Source organism: Agelaius phoeniceus, chromosome 14 (assembly GCF_051311805.1).
Source record: "Agelaius phoeniceus isolate bAgePho1 chromosome 14, bAgePho1.hap1, whole genome shotgun sequence".
Classification (NCBI taxonomy): Eukaryota; Metazoa; Chordata; class Aves; order Passeriformes; family Icteridae; genus Agelaius; species Agelaius phoeniceus.
In genome coordinates this window covers 2,015,456-2,039,572 of record NC_135278.1, presented here as the reverse complement: position 1 = coordinate 2,039,572, position 24,117 = coordinate 2,015,456, and the positions used below count along the sequence as shown (strand labels likewise).

The window sequence follows — 24,117 nt, the reverse complement described above, 5'->3', positions numbered from 1 at the left end:
CTGGAAGGAGTTAAAGTTCATCTATTTTAAAGTTCATGCCCAGGGACACCTTCCACTATCCCAGGTTGCTCCAAGCTCCGTCCAGCCTGGCCTTGGACACTTGCAGGGATCCAGGGGCAGCCACAGCTGCTCTGGGCAACCAGGGCTTCCCCATCCTCACAGCCAAGAATTGCTGAAAACCAAGCTCCTCCTAAAATCCTATGATTACCTGGGGAAAAAGGAACCCTGATCCCCCATGTGAATTTTTGTTTGTTTGAGAGTAGCTGAGGGAGTTGGGAAAGGGGCTCAGCCTGAAGAAAAGGAGGCTAAGAAGGGACCTTCTGGCTCTGCACAACTCCTTGACAGGAGGGGTTTTCCCCCCTTAAAGACATGTATCACCTAAAGGGAACCTGCAGCTATTATAAAAATGTTATGCTTTATAATTTGTATTGGTCTGAGCTTTGAAGAATTGCTGACCCCATGAATAAAAAACAAATGAATTATTCAAAGAGGTGAATCTTCCTGGTATTTGTGGAGAAGGGTCACCTGCACACAGATTTTTCCTACATGATGGATGAGGTGCATTTTCTTTAACATGCATTTTCTTTAACAAAAAGATCTTACGTCTCTTGGGATTCTGCTGCTTGTGGGGACAAATCTTGACCAGATTATTTCAATGAAATGAAATAAATAAAGGGTATGAAATGTGCTGGTGGAGACTGAGCAGAGGTGGAGGCAAAACCATCCTGGCACTACAGCTCCCATGGTGGCACAGGAACCTCTGCTTTTGGAAATCCCATCTTCTGCACAGACCAAACCTCTCCAGAGCATCTGAAAATTAACAACAGAGTGACAGAATTAACACTAGCCCAGCTGACACCAGGACAGACCTTGAGCAGTGCCAGCGCTGAATGTGGTGTTCAGGCCAAGTGGTACAAAAACGAGATTCTGGATTCTGCTCGTAGCACGTGGCCTTGGTGACTGCCAAACATCCAACACTTCTTATCAGGAGGTGCCAGAGGCTGTGTGTGGGTCCAACAGGCACATCTGGGAGGAGGATGTCAAAGAATGGAGCTATTTTATTGTTGTTTGATAAAACTGTCCTGAAGAGACATTACACGCACCAAGCTTTGGGAGATCCCAGCTAAGCTGTATTTTGTGCATTTTTCTGGATCACATGCACAGGGAGAGACCCTTTCCCCCTTCACTCATCTCTTCCCTATTCAGCCCTTTTCCCCTCATTTGCTCCTCTTCCTCTCTCCCTTCCCCTCTTCCCTCACTTCCTCACCTTTTTCCCTCCTTTCCTTTCCTCCCCCTCACTCTCATAGCCCCTCACTTACCCCCTTTCTGCCATCACTTACCCCATTCCCTCTCACTGCCTTTTCCCCATTCACCTTTTCCCCCTTTTAAACCTTTTTTCCCCTCATTGATCCCCACTCTTCTTCCTCACACTCACTCACTCACTCACTCACTCACTCACTCACTCACTCACTCACTCACCTCCTTCCCACCACCACTCCTTCATTTTCCCCTCATTCATCTGACCCTTTTTCTCCTCTCACCCCTTTCCCCCATCAGACATCCCCTTTCTTCCCTCACCTGCTCTAATTCCCTTTCCTCCCTCACCTGCTCCGTTTCCCTTTCACCCTCACTCCCCTTTCCCCTTCACTCGCCCCTTTCCCCCACTTACCCCTTTCTGCCATCACTTAACCCCTTCCCTCTCACTCCCCTTTAACCCTTTTCCCGCCACTCCCCCCTTTTCCCCTCAATCCCCATTTCCCTCATCCATCCCTTTTCCACCTCACTCACGTCCACATCCCTCTCACTCCACTCATCTCCTTCCCATCATCACTCCCCGCTTTCCCCCTCATCCATCCCCTTTTTCCCCTTCTCACCGCCATTCCCCCTCACTTCCTTTCCCCCCTTGCCCCGGCCCTTGTGCCCTCACTCCCGTGCCCCTCACCGGGGCCGCCCCCCGCCCGCCGCCCGCCGCCGCCTGAGGCGGCCCCGCGCAGGCGCAGCGCCCCCATCCCCCGTTCCCCACACAGGGGCGGAGGCGGCGCCTCCCGCCGTTCGCGGGCCGGGCTGAGCCGCCGGAGAAAGGCGGCACCGGCACCGACCGGGCGGGCGCCCGCCCTCCGACCGACCGCCATCCGCCTGTCCGGCCGTCTGTCCATCCGTCCATCCATCCATCCAGGTACCGTCCGAGGGGGGAGGTGCCCGCCGCGCTCGGCTCTGCCGCGCTCGGTGCGGACCGGCCGCGCCCGTGCCCCCCGCGGGGGTCGCGTCCGCCGGTGCCGCACAGCGCGCTCCCCCATCACGGCCATCGGAGCCCGCTCAGAGCCCTCCTCAGAGCCTCAGCCCGTCCCTTGCCTCACCCCCCCGGCTCTCGGAGCTGCACGGAGCTCCCACAGCCCCCCGGCCATCACAACCCCCCGGCCTCTCAGAGCCCTCTCACAGCGCTCATGGCCATCACAGCCCCGCAGCCCCCTCACAGCCTCCCCTCCAGCTCTTCCAGCCCCACGGCCATCATTGCCCCCCAGAACCCCCCACGCAGTCCCATGGCCATCAGAGTCCCCCACAGCCCCCTCATAGCCTCCCCCCTGGTTCTCAGAGCCCCCGAAGCCTCTCCAGAGCCTGCACCCCCCGTGAGCCCCATGGCCATCATTCCCCCAAGACCCCCTAAACCCCATGGAAGCCCCCCCAGGCCCCCCCCAGTCCCTTCCCAGCCCCTGCAGCTCTCGGAGCCTCCGAGCCCCCGGCCCTGGCAGCCCGCGGGGTGAGGGGACCGTTACCCTCGGTGAGACACCCGGATGTCTGCTCGGCAAACTCCGAATTATTGTCTCCGACCCGCTCACGGCTGCCGCCTTTTTGCCTTCTTCTAAACGTATTTTATTTCTTCCCCCCGTTACACGATGAAATTAACTTTCACAGGTTTGTATCTCTTCCCCCGCATGTCTTTGCGGGGGTTTTTTTTTGGTGGTTTTTAGGCTTAGTGGTTGTGGGGAAAGACTGAACGCTTTTCAGCTGCTCTTTCCCCTCAGCGTGTGTGTTTTTTCCTCACGTTAGGTTTTTTTGCAGCTCTTCACCCTTGGAAGGGAACCAATTTTTTTGGGTGACCCATCTCCTTAATTCCCTCCTTGAGCCACTGTTTTGCTTGGACAGTGGAACTCCTAGAACGCTCCACTGGTGCATCCTGAGAGTTGCTGAGCTTTGGGATATCTCTGGGAATCACAGTGCCCCTTCCTCGGAGATCTCTTTGGAAATCTCAGTGCAGTTACCCGAGGGGATCCTATGGGTTTGGAGGAGTGGGAATCCACGTGAGGAGCTTTTTGAAGCTGGCACATGGGTGGGAATGGGATTGCTTGGTAACTCCACAATAAATTTCCTTTCCCCAAAGCAAAATGCCTTCAGCAGTGCTGCTTACAGGCACAGGTTTGGAATATGGGTGGAAAGTGTGCTCTGTTCCCCACAGCTCTTCCTAAGGGCTGTTTGTATTTTTCTATTAAATTGAGTGGAAGTTGAAAATTTACATCTTGCAGATAGAGGACCAAAATAATAATAAAAAATCAATTAAAAAAACCCCAACAAAACAAAATGTATTTTAAAAGAAATGTACCCAGCTGTTGCTGTTACAATTGCCTAAATAATAGAGGTACCTAAAAATAAATAATAATGCTGAGGTACCTATGGGGGTGTCTGTTTGTAACCTTGCTTTGTGTGACACTGAGTTTTTGTGGTTTCCTTTGCCTGCTGTCACTTAAAAACAGATGACATTTTCAGGCAGCAGAGGGAGGGGGAAGAACATCCACAGCCACAAAAAGGCAGGGTTTGATTGCAGTTGTAACAAGTGCATCAATTTTTAAACTTTGAATTAGTTGTGTTGTCTCACCCCCTCTTCTCTTCCTTCTGCAAAACAGAGAGGATTTCTCACTTTTAACCTTTTTATTTTTTTTACTTTTAACCTTTTTTTTAAATCTTTTTTTTGTGGTTTTACTCCTCCATGGACCGTTAGTTTAGGGGTTTTCAGTGAAGAGTCAGTTTGGAAATGAATGTGCCCAGTGAAACTGAGAACTCACATAAATCAAGTGGAGGGGAAAAGCAGTGTTTGCCCATGTTGTAAAACTAGTGTGAAATGCACTTCAGGGTTTTTTGGCTCAGTGGAGTGTGTAATCTTAAGTTGGGTTTTTTTTTATTTTTCCCCATTTGCACGCCTCTCTTTTCAATTTTAACAGGAAAATACACCAGTAAAAACATTACTTAAGGTTATTTTCATGTACCACAGTAACTGCAGTTCCTGTTGTTACTTTGGCATAAGGTGATACAGAAATTTTTCCAAGTTTTTTCTGCTTTTCCAGGATAAACCTGGTAATGAACAAAGGATGTTTTCACCATTTTCTTGACACTGTTGTTGTCTGACGTCAGCACCTTGTTAATGATGTTTCCTGACTTTGCTCCATCAGTGCTTTTCTCAAGTATTTTGTTGGTAAACAGATGGAAACTAAACTATTGTGGGGGATTAAATCAGCTTCCTTCTATTAAACTCATTGATAGCAGAACAGGTGCACATCCTTGCAGTTCAAAAAGAGGAATTTGTGGGCTTTGCAATGTTCAGCCCTAATTTCAGTCATTCTTTTTGGGTTTGGATGAAATTCAGACACCTTCCACCCCAGTGTAATTAGCCGATGCTTAGAAAAGCCAGAATTTTTGGTGTTGAATTCCACTCGCCTAAAGCTCTCGTGGCTCTTTGCTGTGTTTGGTGCCTTGCAGCGGGAGCGGGCATCCCGGAGGATGGTGGTGCCCGGGAACGCGCCGCTGATCCAGCAGGACCCCGCTCTGGAGCCGGCCCTGGGCAGGGACGCCCCCGAGCACTCGGCCATGGGCCCGGAGCCCCCCGAGGACGTGGGCCCCGAGGTGCGGAAGCTGCGCGAGCTGGTCCGCAGGCTGGAGCTGGACAATCAGCACGCCAGGAGCAGGAGCAGCAGGAGCCTGCTGGGGACAAACGTGCCTGGGGACATCCGCGCCGGGGTGGACAACCGCGAGCCCGGCCTCAACGGCATGGAGATCAACAACAGCATCAACGCCATGGCCGAGCAGCAGGAGCTGCAGCTGATGGCGGATCTGCACAGCCAGCTGAGCAAGATGAGGCAGGAGGAAGGGGAGAACAACTTCAGAAGAGCCCTGGATGCCCCAGTGCAATACAGCTGCAACAGTGCCCCCGAGGAGGTGTCTCCCAATGGGGGGCAGAGGCACAGCAATGGCCAGTGTCCCTCGCCTGTGGATCCAAGTGCCAGCGCTGAGCTCCTGGGCAGCCTGCTCATGGCAGGGATCCACACCCCAACTGCGATCCATGAACAGAACCCCGGTGAAAAGGGTGCAGATCTGGAGGGGCTTCCGAGTCACGCGGATCTGGATGAAGTCAAAGTGTTAGAACTGGAAAATGGCCCTGAAGAGGAGGATTGCTGGTAGGTACCCCCAGGCCTGGGGGACAGGGATGTGCTGTGGTTAGGTGAGCAACTCCTTTAAAGCTATAAACTGATTTCTGTACAGGACCTGGATTTTTAGCAGCAAGAATGCAGTTCTCATTAGTGACTGTTCTTATTTTTATGTCCATTGTGCCAGACCATTATGTTTTAAAAAATAAGTTTACCTGTAGATGCTGGTTTTTCCCCCTTCCTTCCAGCCACTGCTGCAGCTTCCTTTCCCTCTAAGTTTAGTTATATATAGCACATGCAGATGAATGAATAGTGGAGCTTTTAAACCTTGTATACAACTGTCAAATACCATATTTTAACAACAATTTTGTCAATAAGAATCCATAGACCATCTAGAATTTGTGCCTTTTGCTAGGACCTGAGGAGACAAACCATTCCCAGCTCCTGGAGGCTGTTTCTTTCCAGTTAAGCACCTCTTTTGTTCAGAGACATGAACTGAACCAGATCAATGATGTAATCCTTAACTGACCCGACTCTCTGGGACTCTCCCCTCCACCACCAGCCTTGTTTAGAACTTGTTTTATGAATCAGTACATTAACAACCTTTGGAAGGGCAAGGGAAATGTAAAATTTAAGGCTTATTCCAGCTCCTGCAATAGCTGGGACTTGAGATTTTACCCGGAGTTGTTAATTTGCAAGGAAGGAAGAGCCGCAGGGCTCTGCAAATTGGGTTTCAAATTTGTGTAGCCAGATTAATCTGGCAGCAAGGACAGGGCTGCTGAACACAAACCAAACCTTCAGCTCCAAACATTCATTAGCTGTTAGAAGGGAAGGTAAAGTTTTTGTTAATAGAATGGAGCTCAATGAGGTCATGGCATCAGCTCCAGCCTGAATTTGAGGTTACATTTAAAACAGGATTTTTTTTTTTTCTTTGCAAGTGTACTTTTGAAACCCAAATACTTGATCACTGGAACTCTTGAATATACCTAAACAGCATTTTGAGCAGATTTCTTAAAACTATATAAGGGAATATATTTAACAGGTTGCATATGGAAGATGAACTTTATTATTTCTGTGTTAATGGAAGCAGCTAGGTTTATATTCACATTTATAGAGCCTGTGACAGGGGAGAGTCTTCAAATTCTGTTGAGTCTCAGAGGCTGAGATTTATCCAGGCAGGGGATGCTGCCCAGAGTATCAGGAGAGATTCTGTGCTCAGGAGTTCTCTTCTTTGACCTTTCCTTCAGTTGGTGGCTGGTAAGGCCCTTCTTTCCCAGGTACCCTTCACTCTGCCCCTTTTTGGATCCTTGTGGCTTTCTTAGCTCTGTTTTATGCCAGATTTGGTAGGAACAGGGTAACCTGTGACAAAGAGGCCCCTGAGGAGCTGGATAAGGGTGGTGATCCAGAGCACTTGTGCAAGTGCTGTTTCCATAAATTATCTTTGATTGTGCTGCATCACTTCCATCTGTTCCCTTTTCCTCTTGTCAAACAAACCTGCTGAAACAGGAAGCTGCTTTTAGTGGTGGCTTCTTGTTCTGGAGCTCGTTCTGAAAGTGGGGAATGAATCCTGTGTACAATCAATAGTGCCTGTGCTCACTGCCAAATATCCCAAACTGTCTCCATAAACACATCCCACATGCAGCTCCTGCAGGTGTTTGTGCTTTCCCACAGCAAGAACCAGTAAACTGCTTGGAGGGGAGGGAGGGTTTTCTTAAAGCAAACAAGAAGAAAACCCAACAAATGCCTTTAATTCTCTGTGAATTTAGGATCAGCTCTAACAAGGTGGCTTTGCTGATGGGGGGAATTTAGTGCCGCCTGGATTGAGCAAATCCAGAGGGAATGGATGAGTGTATTGTGTATTTGCAATCCTTTTTAAAATATTGTACATCCTTCTTCCCTGGAAGGAGGATGGACTGGAGAAGGATTTCTTGCTGTTCTCTGCAGGTGTAGGTGGAGTCTCAGTCCCTTCTCTGTTTTGAAATAATTCTCTTTATTCAGCTGGAAGTGTCAGAAGTGTCTGTGCAGCTGCCCTGGTCAGCAGCTCTGAGGTTGTGTTTTGGAGCTGTGTTTGCAGCGGCTGAGCTGTGTGAAACCCGAGGCAGAGCCCACTCCCAGCTGCTGTAACTCTGCCCTGGCCTGCCTGGCCTGGGCTGCTCCCTCAGCTCCCTTTCTCAGATAGCTGCTCAAAATTGTAAATATCCTGGAGACCAATGCCATGGAGCTGGGCTCTGGCACTGAGGAGCTCAGTGATGCTCACCTTGGACTCGAGCACAGGGCAGCTCCTGAGCTTTTTTGGGAAGGCTTTTATCCAAATTCCCTCTTACCCAGGGAGCAAACCAGATCTGCTGCTGATAGCATTACATTGGTTGTGTTCCCCAGTGTTTGTCATTCTGGGGTTTTTCCATGGGGTGAGAAGAAGAAGGAATCCCTGGCACTCAGGTGAATCCCTGAGTTGCTGCTCTCATTCCCAAAAGTCTCTCTCTTGACTGAAACTGGGTCATGCTGTCTTCTCCTCAGTGTTGAGTTGTCTGCTGCCTGGATCCGTGCTCAGCACAGCAAGTGGGGTGCCCTTGAATTGGTGTTTGCAGGGAGCAGGAGTGTGTTGTGCTCTCAGAAATGCCAGTGCAGGAGTTTCCTGGGTATGCAATTCTCAGCCTGAGCTCTGTGTCCAGTGATCCTCTTCTACATTCATGTTTAAGTCTTTAATTCAGTGTACTGGAGGAAACCATTGCTGCTTGTACCATCAGAGATAGGGAGAGAAATTCTGGGGAAGTTCCACCAAGTGAGGATATGATGCTGCACAAAATCCAGGAATTCTACCAGTGCAGCCCCTTGTGCCTCCAGCCTGGGGGAGAAGGTTACTTACAGAGTGTCTGAGTAATCCATTTATACCCTTCACAGGCTGTGCTGTAGCTTCCCTGGGATCTCTCCTGGTCACAGGGTGCTGCTGACAAGACCTACATGACTTAGAAACAGCGATTTGCAAGGTCCTGTTTTCTCAGACTGATCGTTTTATCAGGTGTTTTTACCTCTGTTGCATTAAATAATGCACAAGTGACTTCTCCAAAGCTTTCCTGACTGGTTTGAGGTGAGTGCTGCCTGTTTGTGCTGGGTGACATCTGCCCTGCTGGGACATCTCTGGGTACAGGAGCTGCTCAGAGCCCCGTGCAGCTCTGTGGGAACGTCCCTGGTGGCAGAGCTGAAAGGCAGAACCTGCCTGGCGCTGACATCACGTGCAGAGCTCGGCCTGGGAGGGAGAGCTGCTTCTGATGGCAGGGCTGGCTGGGCCTGGCTGAGGCTGGGAGTGCTGCAGGCTGTGCCTCCCGTTCCTCACATCTCTGTGAAATCAGGGGTAGGCAGGGAAATCCTCAGGGTCAGTGCCAGAGAGGTGGGGAGCAGGCTGGGCCTGCTGCAGGATTGCTGGGGTGTGTGTGTGTGTCTGTCTGTGTGTGTGTCTGTGTCTGTCTGTCTGCGTGTCTGTCTGTGTGTGTCTGTCTGTGTGTGTGTGTCTGTGTGTGTGTGTCTGTGTGTGTGTGTCTGTGTGTGTGTGTGTCTGTGTCTGTGTCTGTGTGTCTGTGTGTGTGTGTGTCTGGGTGTGTGTGTGTATGTGTCTGTGTGTGTGTGTGTGTGTGTCTGGGTGTGTGTGTCTGTGTCTGTCTCTGTGTGTGTGTCTGGGTGTGTCTGGGTGTGTGTGTGTCTGTGTGTGTCTGTGTGTCTGTCTGTGTGTGTGTGTCTGGGTGTGTGTGTGTGTGTCTGTGTCTGTCTCTGTGTGTGTGTGTCTGTCTGTGTGTGTCTGTGTGTGTGTGTCTGTGTGTGTGTGTCTGTGTGTGTGTCTGTGTGTGTGTCTGTGTGTGTGTGTGTGTGTGTGTGTGTCTGTGTGTGTGTGTCTGTGTGTGTGTCTGTGTGTGTGTGTGTCTGTGTGTGTGTGTCTGTGTGTGTGTGTGTCTGTCTGTGTGTGTGTCTGTGTGTGTGTCTGTGTGTGTGTGTGTCTGTGTGTGTGTGTGTCTGTGTGTGTGTGTCTGTGTGTGTCTGTGTGTCTGTCTGTGTGTGTGTGTCTGTCTGTGTGTCTGTCTGTGTGTCTGTGTCTGTCTGTCTGTGTCTGTCTGTGTGTGTGTCTGTGTGTCTGTCTGTGTGTCTGTCTGTGTGTCTGTCTGTCTGTGTCTGTCTGTGTGTGTCTGTCTGTGTGTGTCTGTGTGTGTGTCTGTCTGTGTGTGTGTCTGTGTGTGTCTGTCTGTCTGTGTGTGTGTCTGTGTTCACAGCACGCTCTGGAGCTGCACCCCAGCTGCCTTGTCATCACCATGGGCTGCTGGCTGGGGCAGGAGATTAATTTAACATGAGCTTTGGAGCTGCTCTGACTTGGGGACTGATTTTTTGGTGTTTTGTTCAGCAGGATTAGTCCCTAAATAGACATGAGAAAGTGTCTTTGCAGTGTCATTTTTTCCTCTCTTTGCAATTTCTTAGGAATAAAGCTCAGTCCTCTCCTTGGACTAACAGCAGAATGTTTTTGTGTGGAGTGTTCTCCACAGGATTTTCCCCATTTTTTCCTTTTATGTTTCTGTCATTTCAGAACCTGGATATTATTGTTTCACTGTGACTTTCTACTCCTGTCTTGTCTGTGTTAGGATTTCTGTTCAGCAGGAGTGTTTAGATTTGAGATTAACACAGCATAAGCAGAGTACTAAATCTGAAAATCAACTCTCTGAAGTCTGATATGTAAAGGAAAGGAAAATGAATGTATTACCTGTTTGAAGTCCATGCTTTGGAGAGGAATTCCGTGCCTTTCAGCACTTGAAGGAGGTGCATTTCATACACCTGAATCGTTCTAAACCCTTTCAGCTGTTTGAGTTCTACTTGCTGTGTTGGTATAACTCAGAGGTCTGCAAATCAGTGCAGTGATTGCCATTTTTGGAGCTGCTGCAGACACTGGTGCCAAGTGCTTTGGAAGATGGATAATAACCCAAGCTGTGTCTTCAGAAATGGCCTTTGCTTTACGCTCAGTTTAATTCCCTAATGCACTAGTTCTAGAGCCTTCTGCAGCCTGAATTCTGCTCTTACAATTTATAGATTTCTGCTGCAGATCCTCTGCATGAGCAGGATCTAAAATTCCCGGGATTTCACTCTTAAAGCTGCTCTGATCAGTTTTTCAGTGTGAGGATGCTTTTTCTCGGTGCATTGTGCAAGTTGAGAAAGTTGTTGTGTTTCCTGCATTCTTGGGGTTTGGTTTTTTTAAAGCAGGAATTTCAAAATCCAACAATAGTGGCCATTAACTCCTGTAAATCCTTCTGTGACATTGATTCCATAAGGGAAGTAGTATCTCTGGAATATTCCTTGGTTTTAGTGCTCTGGATTATGTCAGAATAAAGTGCAGAGTGTATCACAAATTTATTTGTGAATGGCTACAACTTAATGAAAGAAAAATCCTTGTGGCACTGGTCCTTACCAGAGATGTTTGTCACAAAATACTCTGTTTTACAGGGTAAACACAAACATTAGTAAGCAGAAAGTAAAGATACTTTGTTATTGAAGGGTTTCCTCTCAGAAGCTGAATAAAATCTCATTTGTACTTAATAATTTATACAACAAACCCCCAATCCATCAAACTGGGAATATTTGCCCAAATGTTTACTTTGTGCATTTTGTATGAGGCCTTGTAAGTATCTAAATAACCAATTTTCATTTGCAGTTTGACAAAAGAAAACATTCAGAGACATTTAGAGGGAACACCCAAAGTGCTGAGCTGAGGAAAGACTGCAGGGTGAGGCTTGGTCCTCAGCAGGGCTGTGTTCAGCTCTGCCTGACTCTGGGGTGGCCCCTGCTTTTCCAGTGCTTCTGGGATTCAGTTCCCCTGGCAAGTCAAGCAGCCTGGAGGCTGAAAGTGCCAGAAGGAAAAATTCTGACTGTTTTTAAACAAATCCAAGAGTTTTTACCTTTTCACCCCACCCTCTTTCCAAGGTTTTAGCTCCCTGGATGTGAGGCTGGGTTAAGTCAGCCTCTGGTCTCACTGCCCTCTGCACCTCCACTGTTCACTGGACTTTCCTGAGCCTAGGAAAAGGTGACTTCTGGCTCTTAATATGGCCAGAGAAATATTCACATTCACATATTTGAGGGGCTGGTGCTTTTAGTTTAGTGCTGTGCCAGCACCTTTGGAGGAATCAGGGTGCTGAGCCCTTCCCAAAGCTCCTGCAGAAGGAAAATTGGAATCCTGGTGCTGTGAAATCAAACCAGAATTCCTTTTGTTTTAAACTAAGTTGCCTGTCAGTGCTCTGAAGAATTGAGCTGTGTTCACTTAATTGGGTTTGGGGAAATTGTGAGAGCTTCTCTTGCCAATGGATTTGTCAGCAGAAAAAGCCAGAGTCCTGTGGCAGAGCCCAGAGGACTCCACAGCTTTGCCCCATGTGGGAATGGCACTGCCAAGCAAACAAGTGTTGCCATCCTCAGCTGGGATGGAGCAGGGAAGGAGCTGGGCAGGATTCTCTCCCTGAACCTGGAATATGTGCAGAGCAGCCTGACCTGCCCTGAGGAGGCTGTTGGCCTCTTTTTTGTCTGATGGTTTTACTGCTCCTTTTGTGGTCTGAGCTGTACAGTAAATCCAGGGAGAGGGAGCACTTTGCTTCCTGGATTTGATTGGATTTGAGTGCTTGTAATGCTCATTTATCCATGCAGAAATGCAGCAAGATTGGCTGGGGGGTCTGTCCTGAGAGGTACCTTTGGAGAGTCAGGAATATTTGCATTCATTCCTCAGCATTTATTTTATCAATAACCAATTAGCCTTTGGATTTTTTTATTTGCATTTGGGTTTGTGTAAACCTTGGTGGGGAAGAGCTTCTGTTTGAGTTGTGACTAAAGAGGCTGAGTCTGTTCCCTGAAAAAGATGGCTCTGGCCAGAGGCAGGGCTGGCAAGTCAGGAGTGGTGTGTCAAAAAACAGAGAATAAATGTCCTTCTGCAGGTGACAAACAGAAATAGAGAATAAATGTCCTTCTGCAGGTGACAAACAGTATTTGGAGAGCTGTTGCATGCAGTGGTGCTCATAGCCCCAAAAACTGCCATGTCTGGGGAGTGTTGCTTTCTGCATTCCCTGTTACCCCTGCCTGGGTCAGGACAGGAGCCAGGGCAGTAGGTCAGGCAGACCTGTACAACATTTTCAATATCCCAGCTGTTTGTGTTCTGTCTTGGCCAGGTGTTGGTGTTCCAGCCAGGACACCTGACAGCTGTAAGTCCCACAGTGTTTCTCTGTATTTTAAACCTAGGTTTTCAGGAATGAGTGGGATAATGACTGACGTTCCTGCTGATTTACTGTGGTTTTGTTGAGGAAATCAGTGTTCTGTGGGTTGGATCTGAGCTGGCTGTGAGAGAGTGAGGAATTGGAGCAAAAAGGCTCTGTGTACCTTGCTGCAGGAGTGACAAAAGTTGGGAGAGAGAGGAGGAGGCAACTGGAGCACAGGCAGACATCTCTTGAAGTCTTAACTCCACCCCCAGGGTTACTTTATGCTTAAATACTGGATTTTGGCCTGAGGAAGGGGAAATGCTCTGGATACAGGTATGGCTATGGGTGTTTGCTGGTGACCAGGAGGGTTCTCTGTCAGCTGGGAGCAGTTCCGGAGGTGAAGCAGCACCAGGAGAGAGAGGTGCTGGTGGGAAAGCAGCAGCTGTGGGATTGTGTGCATGGGAGAGCTCCCGGCTGGCCCAGGAGCTCCTGGAGCTGCTGCTGGGGATTTTCCAGTGCAGAGGGAGCAGCTGAAGGCTGTGCCAGCAGCTCCTCAGAGCCTCAGGAGAGGGGGAACCTGAGAGCCAAACCTGATGTCCACAAATCACAGAATCCCAGAAGAATTTGGGCTGGCTGGGACCTTGAAGACCTTCAGGCTCCAGATCTGGGTCGAGGTCTCAGTGCCCTCTGCACCAGGGTGTTCTTCAAGTGATCTGCAAGAATTAAAAACAGTTTCAGTTTTGGAGGTACAGAGGACTCGTCTTTCTTTCCCCTTACAAGTTTTGAATGCGTTGCTGAACAGCAAAAACATTAAAAAATAGGGAACTGCTTTTTGCTTTTAAAAATACAAATGTGGGATGTGTAAATAAAATACTTGAGTTGCTTTTATAGCAAAGGCTCTTCCAGATTTGACCTTTTCTCAGAGGAATGTTCTGCTTTGAAATCTGGTGAAGATGTTGCTTTCCACCCCATCCCTTGTAAATAATCCAGGAGTTGAGGATGAATAAATCTGCCTGTCCATAAGGCTGATCTTGGGTGTCCATGCAAAGCAGTGGAAGTGTCAGAGATGTGGCAGACACTTAGGCTGCAGGAGAATGTATCTGACATTACAGGGAAGATAAAGCACAGCCACACTTCCTGCCTGTCTAGGAATGTCTGAATCCTCCAGTGAAGGGGTTTATCCCTGGAACTTGGGAATGCACCTTTGGCTGTCTCAGAGCTGCTGGGAGGGCACATCCAGAGGCTTTTAAACAACAACCACAACTCCTGGAAGGAGATCACCCTGCAGCTCAAGTTAGGAGCACCTCACACCCTCACTGCCTCTGAGGGGGGGGTTTGGAAGAGGGCAGTGGAGGGAGAGATAGGTGAGTATTCCAACAACTGTTGCAGTAGCCTAGGATGGCACCTTGCCTTGCAGAGCCTCTGGGTTTCTCTGTGAAGCCATTGATTTTCCTGTTGTGGCAGTAAATTTTCTTACTGAGTCATAATATGCTATTTAAACCTGAATTTTTTAATTTGGGTAACTGTTAGTTCCTCATGGCTACACTCTAGCAAATGGCACTTTGGTAGCTGTGTGCTTTGAATTAACGAGCATTTCTTCCTGTCTCCTTTGAATCCTTGCAAAGGCTCTATGTGTCTCCAAGGAAATCCATGGATGAGAAAACAGCCTCTCCTCTGAAGTGGTGCCGGCAGGTGCTGGATAACCCCAGCCCTGAGATTGAGGCTGCCTGCAGAACCCTCATCAACAGGCTGGACCAAGGTAGGGCAGCTGCAGCCTCTGCTGCTCTGGGCTCCCTTGCAAATCTCATTCTAAGCAGGAAAATCGAGCTTAGTGTTGTCAGGCTCTTGAATTTTTAAGTTTTGTTAATATTTAAACATTTTTAAATGGAAAAAATGTGTAGAGGAAAAAATGTGCTGCTGGGGAGTGGGAAAGGAACCATGGCAAACTGTTCTTGCAGCTTCTTGCTGGAGAAGAACTCCTGGTGCTGAGTGTTCCTAGTGGTGATGATTCCTCCTCTGGATATCCTACTGGATATTCCTGCTGGATCTTCCCAGCTGCTCTTACCCAGGTGAAGAAGTTGTCTGCTGCTCAAAGCTTACAGCAATGAAATATTAAACTTGAGGAAATGGTGTCACTTGGAAACCAGGTTTTTCCTCCAGTTTATCATCCCCTAAAAGCACTTCCTGGTGGCTGTGGGCTGTGTTAATCCTGAGGGGAAATCCCTGATTTCATCTGCCTGAAATAAAAACCTGGAATGTTGTGTGCAGTGGGGACATCTCTGATCACAGGCAGTGTTCTGGGGACTGCCTTTGGGGCTTTGCTTTTCCACCTGGGCTTTCAGTGGTGGGACAGCTCTCACAACAGATGCAGTTCACAGGATAAAAATGAATTTATTCTGCTCTACCTCTGTCCTGCATCACCTGCAGTGCACCTGGTGCATGTCCTGCCTGTGTCAGCCCAAATGCCCCCAGGTTTGTGTAAAATGGGCAGGACACTGAGGTCCTGACAGCCTGGACCCTGAGGGGTTGGAAAGGAATGAGGAACTATTTTTTACCTTCTCTAGATTCCCTCTCCTGCAGCTCTCCTGGTCAGGACTTGCTGCAGCTGCAGGATTATTGCAGGCATGTGCTGCAGTCTCCTCTGTCCCGCTGGACTCAGGAACCTTCAGACAACAAAAGCAGTGTGTGGAGAAGTGACACTGCTGAGAGAGTCACTCTTTGGAAGTTCATGGATATCCCTGATATCCATGTTCACACTGCTGAGAGAGTCACTCTTTGGAAGTTCATAGATATCCCTGATATCCATGTTCACACTGCTGAGAGAGTCACTCTTTGGAAGTTCATGGATATCCCTGATATCCATGTTCACACTGCTGAGAGAGTCACTCTTTGGAAGTTCATGGATATCCCTGAGCTCTGGAATGCAGCCCCAGCTGGGTCCTCACGTTGCTGTCTGAGGGTTTGTCTCCATGGGAATGCAGAAATTCTGATTTCACTTGAACCAACAATTCGAGCCCTGTGGTTTGCAGTCTGAGGTGGCTGCTTTGGGGATTGGTTTGGGTTATTTTAGTTTTCATTCTAACAGTGTTTGGCACTGCTTGAGATCTCAGGCTACTCTTGAGTTTAACCTTGGCATTCCTGATTGGAGATAACTGAATAGACTTTGAGAACAAACTTCATTTGCTTTCATAAACCATCTGTGCTTAGAAATTTGAATGAAATCTCTTTGATTACCTCTTTTCTCTCTGAAATGTATCAGGTTTCAGTTGTGCTTAGTCTGACCTGGTAATATTTGTGGGAGAAACAAAAAAAAAGAAAACTTAATATGATGAATCTTCATTATATTCTTAAAATCTTCATTATATTCTTAGCTGATATTCTCACAGTAGGGAGAACTGAGTTCTGTGTGCAGTTGAGCAGCACCTTTGAGTATCTCCAGATCATGGTGTGAGTAATTTCCTCAATGTTGTAGCTGCTTATTTCCACCTCCAGTAAGGATGGGGGTACTTGGTTTTGCCACCTGCCTTATTTTGGTTCGTTTGTGAACATGTGAGTGTGTGTGGGCTGAATGAGTTTAATTCAAATAGCTGGTTTTTATTTATTTTATTTTATTGGATTGGCATGATTTCTGTGGTTTAACACTGTCTTTGTTCCATCACAAAAATTCAGAATAACACACTTGTAACATAAAGTTCAGTGAGCTCTCTAAAATGAGGGGGTGTGACCGTGTTCACAGGGGTCTGAGGATGAGGGAAGAGATGAGGATCTGACTCCATGTTTCAGAAGGCTTGAATTATTACTTTATAATATATTTGATATTAAAACTATACTAAAAGATTAGAAGAAAGGATTTCATCAGAAAGCTAGCTAAGAATAGAAAAGGAAAGAATGATAACAAAGGTTTGTGTCTTGGACAGAGAGTCTGAGCCAGCTGACTGTGACTGGCCATTAATTAGAAACAACCACATGAGCCCAATCCCAGATGCACCTGTTGCATCCCACAGCAGCAGATAAACATTGGTTACATTTTGTTCTGAGGCCTCTCAGCTTCTCAGGAGGAACAATCCTAAGGAAAGGATTTTCCATAAAATGTGTCTGTGACAAGGGAGTGTAGAAGTGGCAGATACTGATGGAACTAGTCATCCATCCAGCACTGGAGCTTGGTGAAATGTTTGGCTTCTTCAAGGCCAGGCTTGTCAGGAGTTCCTCTTGGAGTTCCTCAGAGGGGACAGAAGCAGTTAAAGGACACCAGTGGGGGACTGGGCACTGCTGCATTCCCTGCAACGTGGCAGGGAGCAGCAAATACCTCTGCTGCAGAATTTAATCCTGTTCTTGATCTTGCTCTCTGTTTCCAAAATATATAATTTGCTAACCTTTGTGGCTTTTTTGTATTTTTCCTTCTAGCCAGTAGATGGAAAAACCTGTATTGCAGCCCCCTGGCATCTCCCAGCGCACATAACCTGAATTCCGAGGCAGGCTCCTGTAGCAATGCACTAAACTCTCCTGGGCACCTCAAATCGACTAACAAAGCACTACTAACCTGTGGCAGCTCAGGTATGGCATGGCACTGCAGCACTGGGCTCTTTAAAATGCAAGGAGGGGTAGGGATTGGCACAGGGAAAAGTTCTCATGGCCACTCGTGGTGTTTTCCCCTTTTTGTTTGCTCCCTTCCTCACCCAGGTTTCATTTGTGTGGGAGAAAACCTCCTTGCATTCTAAATGTCCTGTAGTTATTTCTTGGTTTGGGTTTCTCTACTTTCTCTCCCTATATATATATATATTTATAAATTGTACTAATTTTAAGTGGCTTAAAATAGAAAGCAGCTGTTGGGGCAAAAATATATTGCTCTTGACTAAAGTTGTAGACTGCAGATGTGATCTTTATAGAGTCACTTGGATTCAGTTTTCTGGGGAAGGTTTCTCTTGGGAATATTGATTAATGCAGGGAACAAAAAGCTGCCAAAGCCTCCAGGGTAAAGCCTTCAGTTGCCTGAGTGGGAAGCTAAAACAAAATACCAAAAGTTTTCCTTCAGCCTTAATTGTGTGTGGAGAAGATTCCCTACCTTAGAGGCAGCTCAGCCACGACTCTTGTTACAGCCTGATAATGAAGCTCCTCCAAAATGCTGTGGCCTGCAGCCTCCCTGTGCCTGAGGAGGCAGGAATACCCTTCCAGGAGCTCCAGTTGTTGTCCTTGGTGCAGTTCCTGCTGTTCCCTGTACAAAGGCTTTGCCTCTTGGCTCTGTTATCAAAGGACTCGTCCTTATTTGTTTGTTTTGTGTGAAATTGCTAAACCCTACTTTGCATGTTTCAAAACACAAAGCATGTTTAACAGTCTCTGCCTCCAAACTTGATGTTAAATGAACTTTTTTTCCCTCTGAAAAAAGAAGGGTTGCCTGTGGCTGTTTTCACAGGTGCAGGTTTATTTCTGAGGTCTGATTTTCTGCTATAAATAGAAATTAACACTTATCTCTGTTTTGCAAACAAAAGGATGCACGTAGGACTGAGGATTTTTGCCAGCTGAGCTCTGCAGGGAAACATCTCTAAGGCAATTTCTTGTTTTTCATATGAGGCTGGGGGGCAATCCAGGTGTCTGAGCACCTTTTCACCCAGAAGCAGCTCCTGATGAGTAAAACCAAAGTGTCTTTGGCCTCTGCAAATGTGCTGGGTGGAAGGGCAGGGCCAGGACAGGCTTTGTCCTTTCAGAGCATGATGAGTTCTTCATCTCAGGTGCCTCTTCCCTGTGCCTTGTGCAGGTGCTAAGACAAGTTTAAAGTTTCCTGTCAATCTGACTGACCCAAATCTTCTTTTATTTCCAAGAAAAAACAGATTTTCTACCCTTCAAATGGAAAATGTTTAACTGACTTCCCTTGAAAACCAAACCAGCCCCTTTGACAAAGCCCAGATGTGGTTTCTGTTTGAAAACCATCATCAGCTCAGCTTTACTGATGGAAGGAGGAGCAGTTTTTCCCCCTCCTTGGCTATTTTTAACTAGACCTTCATTTTGAAATGCAACAGCCAAACTAAACAAAGTTGGATTGGGAGTTTTGCCTTTTAGAAAGCTGGTCTCAAGGTCCAGCTGGATTTTTAATCAGTGTTGAATGTGCTGTTAATTACAGCAGGAAACCTGTGCTTGTTCATTCCACCACATCCTACAGGTGCAAGCCCAGCTGAGGATGGATTTATTTCAACTCTTACAGTCTTTTCCTGACACCAGGAGGAAAGAAAGGGGATTTTATAGTGCAATATCTTGGAGTGTGTATTTGTGCAGCATACACCCAGATGCACCTTTAAGGTAGAGCCACACTTGTGTCACTGTATTATTTCAGCCTCCTGAAGCTCACAGTTTTCCTGCAATGTTCTGAGAAAATTTGAAGGCAGGGCATTTCCTGAATACTCAGCAGTGATGTTAAAATAAACTATTTGCCAGCAAAGCTGAGCAGCCCTTTCCAACTGTGATCAAATGCAGCAGGCAGGAAAAAGCAGCAGGTTCCCAACATGATTTCTTCAACCAGCTTGGAAGAGAGTAAGTGCTGACATGGAAAACACAGGTGTGAAGTTCAGGTGTAAAATGAATTTCTTACATGGGCACTGACCAAGCTGCTTCCTGCCAGTCAGCCTCACTGTCCTCGTTTGAAAAGCACCTGAAAACTGCAGGTTAGAAACGGAGCATTGGAATTTCTAAATTCTTATTTCTCACAGCTGCACTGCTGCATTGCTGGGATAGATCCCTGCTGCTCCTGGTGGGTTTGTGGGTGTGTGACTGGGTTTGTGTCCCTCTCCCCCAGGGTACCTGAGCATGCACTCGGCCCTGAGCTCCCAGTCCTCGGTGGACAGCGAGCTCAGCACCTCGGACGACTCCATCTCCATGGGCTACAAACTGCAGGACCTCACTGATGTCCAGGTCATGGCACGGCTGCAGGAAGAGAGTAAGTTTGGTTTGGTTGGTTTGAGTGGTTGGGGTTTTTTGGGGGGTTTTATTTGAGTTTGGTGTTTTGTTTAGTTTTTTTTTTAAGTTGCTTCTATATTGTCAGGCAGGAAAACTTCAATAACGGCATAAACTGGTGAGAAGCTGTAAATAACCCAGGTGCCACATAGGCAGGTGTGTTTTCATGGGAGGCAGACTTGAAATCTTTGTTTCCACCTTTGAAATGCTGGTGGGTGCAGAATGAATTAAACTAAAAGATTTAACCTCTAAATGAGACTCCCATACCTGTAGATTAGACTCCTGTACCTACTTAACCTGCTGGAGTTTGTTGGCAATGTCCACAGTCTCAGGAGGGATTAGGGAGCACTGCAGGTCCCCTGAATGTTAACCAGTGCTGTAATTAACCAGTGCTGTAATTAAGCAATGCTGATGCAGGTGATGCTGTTCCTGCTGATGGAGTCTGGAGAGGACAGGTGTTAACCTGACCCTCCTTCCAGAGTGAAACAAATCACTACCAAAGCATTGCTCTGGCGTTCGGGCTGTGTTGTTGGAATTGGTGCTGCCCGTGTTCCCCGTGTCCCCAGGCCTGCGGCAGGACTGCGCCTCCAGCTCCGCCTCCGTGTCCCGCCGCAGCTCCAGCGCCTCCCTGCACTCGCTGCGCCGCGGCACCTACAGCGACCAGGAATTCGACACCTACAGCCTGGAGGACGAGGACGACTGCGACTGCTCGCTGTCCTTGCGCAGCGCCCACCGCTACTCGCCGTCCCCGCTGAGCTCCCCGCGCTGCCAATCGCCCTCGTCGGGCGCGGAGCTGGGCAGGGCCGCGGCCTCGCGGCTGCGCGCCCCGCGCAGGGCGGTGCAGAGCCCCATGCAGGAGCGCCTCAAGTACGCCAACAGCGAAGGTGAGGGCGATCTGAGCTAGGGACGGGGCTTCTGGCACGCACGGATCCCTCTGCAGGGCTCCGGGCTGGGAGTGCTGGCGCTGCTGGGTGGGAGGTGCCCAGGGGTCCAGGCCAAGGGACACAGAGGCCGGATCGAGAGCAGGATGGCCACAGGACCAGGGCAGGGATTGCCCCCTCTGCTGGGCATACCTCGAGTGCTGTGTGCAGTTCTGAGCTCCTCACTCCAAAAAGGACATTGAAAGGCTGGAGTGTGGCCAGAGAAGGTAATGGGGCTGGAGCACCAGGAGTGGTTGAGGGAGCTGCAGTTGTTCAGTCTGGAGAAGAGCAGGCTCGGAGAAGACAGCACTGCTCTCTACAGCTCCTGACAGGAGGGTGCAGCTGGGCGGGGGTTGTTCTCTTCTGCCGTTTCCCAAGTGAAGGGACAAGAGGAAATGCCTCAAGTTGCACCAGGGGAGGTCCGGGTTAGGTGTTAGAATCAATTGTTTCCCTACAGAAGTGGTCAGGCCTTGGAATGAGTTGCCTCAGGAGGTGGTGGAGTCACCATCTCTGGATGTGGCTTAGGGGGTGATCATGGTGGAGCTGGGTTGATGGGATGATCTTGAAGGTCTCTTCCAGCCTCCTTATCCTGTGGTCTCAAAATCACTGCTGTTTACTGGAAGCTAAGAACTAGGTACAGACTGCTCTGCTTTGGAGTGCATGGGTTTCTGCAGAGCCTTAGAGCAGCAGCAGGGGGCTGAGGCTGTGTCTGCTTTCAGAGGAGCTGAGGCACAGCATGCCCAACCTGGCCCGCAGCAGCCTGCGCGCGCTCGAGGCCGTGCGCAGCAGCCGCAGCCTGGAGTCCGACCTGCAGGTGCCCAGCAGCCGCATCCCCAGGACTCAGCAGCGGTCAGCAGGTCAGTGCCTCACCTCCCACACGTCTCCATTGCCTTCTTCCTTTAGCCAGCCCTCTGAGGTGCTCTTGTGTCCCTGCAGGTCTGACTCCCAGCAAGCTCAGGTATTCCTCGGGGGCCGCGCAGTCCCCGCTCACGGGGCGCCAGCCCAAGGCGGCCTCGGGAGCCAACTCCCTGCTGCCCGGCAGGCAGGTGGGGAAGCCCTGCAGCTACACGGCTCCTGTCCCCCCAGTCCGCAAGGCACAGCTCCACACGGGCTCTCCCAGCAGCAGTTGCACTTCCAGAAGCAGCACCGTGGTCACTGTGGCCAAAGGCTCTGCCCTGAAAGCACGGCCGGGCGTGGGAGGCGTGGCCGTGCCCAAGGGAAAGGCACCGCCCCCGTCCAGGAGGTGAGAGGGGCTGCAGAGCTCTTTGGCACTGTGCTAACTTCATGCCATGAAGTTCATGTGAGAAAGCAGAGCATGGGGAGTGGTGTAACACCACTTGGAGTTTTTGTTCTTGTTGCTGGTTTTTTAACAGCTGTTATGCTACAATTCATTAGTGAGGGAAATTAAGTTGATTCAGTTTTTATGATATGATTGATACCAGACTAATAAGCAACCAGTGCTTGTTGATCTTTAATATCCCATTAGAGCTTACATTGAAATCTTTAAAAACGTGAAAAAGGGAAATTTTAATTTCCTAATTTATATCGGTACTCTGCATACCCAAGTAATTTTCATGTGTTCAGTTGTATTTGCATGGAAAAATATTTCTCTTGGACTCAGTCACGGGCTGAAGTCACAACAGTGTTAATTTGGCAGATGTCAATGTCTAAGTATCCAGTAACAGCCACTGAATTTCTTAAAGTGCCTCAAGTTGGTGTTTGCTGATGCTCAGGGCATCACCCAACCCTTCACCCATGGCAGGGGGATGTTGGTAACCCAAGCCCCAAACCTGTGTCCACTACAAGGCTTTTCCTGGAGCTGTCCCTGACGTGTTGCTTTGTCCCCCCAGGTTCCTCCAGGCAGCACAGACCCCCCAGGCCCCCGAGGACGACTCCTGGAAGGATGGGTGCTACTGAGAGCCCAGAACACCTCTGTGGAGCAGATCCCAGCTGGCTGGGCATGACCTCACTGGGAGAGGCCCCGAGCCCCTGTCCCTGCAGACTGCTGTACATACCCCTCATTCTGTGCTCTCCACACCTCCCACCTCCCTCTGCTCTGCCAGGAGCCGGGGCTGGGACACACAGCTCCCACCCTTCACTGAACCCTGAGTCTTCCCAGGAAGACTGGAAAAGCCTTATTTCATCCACACCCCAGCTGCAGCCCTGGGGAAGGTCTGTCACCATCCCCTCCCAGGGATGCTGCAGAGCTGGGGGTGTCCTCAGTGCCAGAAGCAGCTCTGAGCTGGTGCTGTGGCAGAGCTCGTGGGGAGTAGAAATAGTGACATAGGTGTTAGATTTGAGACTTTTTAAACCCAACCTGATGTACTCTAATATTTGTCTGGAATTCAACTGGGTTTGGTTTGTTGGTTTTGTTTTGTTTTTTTTTTTTTACTTCTGTATAGAATGTATTTCTGCTACTTTTTATTGTTTGGTCTAGAGCTGCAGCAGGTTTTTATAACTGTAGAACACTGAGCTGTTGTATCCAGGTGTCAGCACAGGTCACGAGGAGCAGTACACAATATTTGTGTGGGGTGTGAACAGGCAGGGACAGGGATGCCATTAAAAACTGCTGGGCACCAGCACCTTACCTCAGCTGAGTCAGCTCAACACCACTTAAGAGTAAATTTTTAAAAATCCCTTTCCCTCACAACTTTGTCTTGAAGTGTTGAAGATCTCAGCTGGTTCCCAACTGCCCTGACTTTTGTAGAAGTTTTCTACTGTCTCTTAAGGATTCTGTTCCAGTGTCCTTTTTCTCAGCAAGTGCTGGATGCTACAAATACAGTCTTAGTCCAGGAAATATGCACTGATAGCAATGTTCTCCCTGCCATCAATGTGACTTTGATAGTGTAGTTTAATAAAATGTTATGGTGCTGAAATAGATCTGCTTTATTCCAACAGTGAGTTTTGTGCCACAAACGAGGCCTCTCCTGACAGGAAAGAGCTCTGCAAGGATAGACAGGGCCTCAGTAAAGTCTGGTAGGATGCAAGGAGTGAGATTTACCTTTAATTCCTCAGGGATCAGGACAAGGCACTCAGTGTGTGCCATTTCTGAAACCTCCACACGTGGCCTGAGCAGGAACAGAGGCAGGAAGCAGCACAGGGGAAGTTCTGCACTGCAGGGATCTCTTGTGATCCAGGAAAAGAGGAAGAGACAGTTGTGCCCCCAGTGCTGTGAGGGGCCCAGCAGTGTTCCTGTGCCAGCACCCAGCCCTGCCAGGCCAGGGCTGGCACCAGCAGCACTCACAGGGCAGAGAAGGGGCCCAGGAGGCTCAGCTGGAGCTGCTGCTCTCTCCCTCCCACCCTGATAAAGCTCCATGGGGTGCCAGCACTCCCCTGTTGAGGCTCTTCCCTCATCCAGAACACTTTTCTGAGACCTCTCCCTGCTGCCACAGCTGGACCCTGCTCACACTGATCTTCCCAGGGCACAGAAAGGTAAAAGAGCAGCAACATCTGATTTCTGTTACTGGAGGCTTCTGTTCCCTTTTCTGTGCCCTGTGTTCCAAAGTGGATTTTCCAGGCACTGCCTTTCTCCACTCACCTGAGTCAAGCTCTGCTGCTCCTCCATGGACATGTAACAGTAGGTGCAGGACACGTCCTGAAAGAGTCAGATATTAACTAGTTGAAGGCTACGTCCCA

The 24,117-nt window shown here is 48.8% G+C and overlaps 1 protein-coding gene across 2 annotated transcripts; it reads left to right on the top strand.

Annotated features, from left to right (window-relative positions):
- The first annotated feature begins 2,010 nt into the window (after window positions 1-2,010).
- On the top strand, window positions 2,011-23,359 carry LOC129125801 (SLAIN motif-containing protein-like). 2 transcript variants are annotated; one of them, XM_077186210.1, is made up of 9 exons: window positions 2,011-2,176; window positions 4,750-5,444; window positions 14,245-14,378; window positions 17,024-17,173; window positions 19,404-19,544; window positions 20,128-20,445; window positions 21,201-21,338; window positions 21,418-21,724; window positions 22,332-23,359. In XM_077186210.1, the coding sequence occupies exons 2-9, from the start codon at window positions 4,771-4,773 to the stop codon at window positions 22,396-22,398; spliced, it is 1,929 nt and encodes a 642-aa protein (XP_077042325.1). In that variant the 5' UTR covers window positions 2,011-2,176; window positions 4,750-4,770; the 3' UTR covers window positions 22,399-23,359. The 2 variants fall into 2 exon arrangements, with proteins under 2 accessions (XP_077042325.1, XP_077042326.1); XM_077186211.1 differs by lacking the exon at window positions 17,024-17,173.
- The last annotated feature ends 758 nt before the right edge of the window (window positions 23,360-24,117 follow it).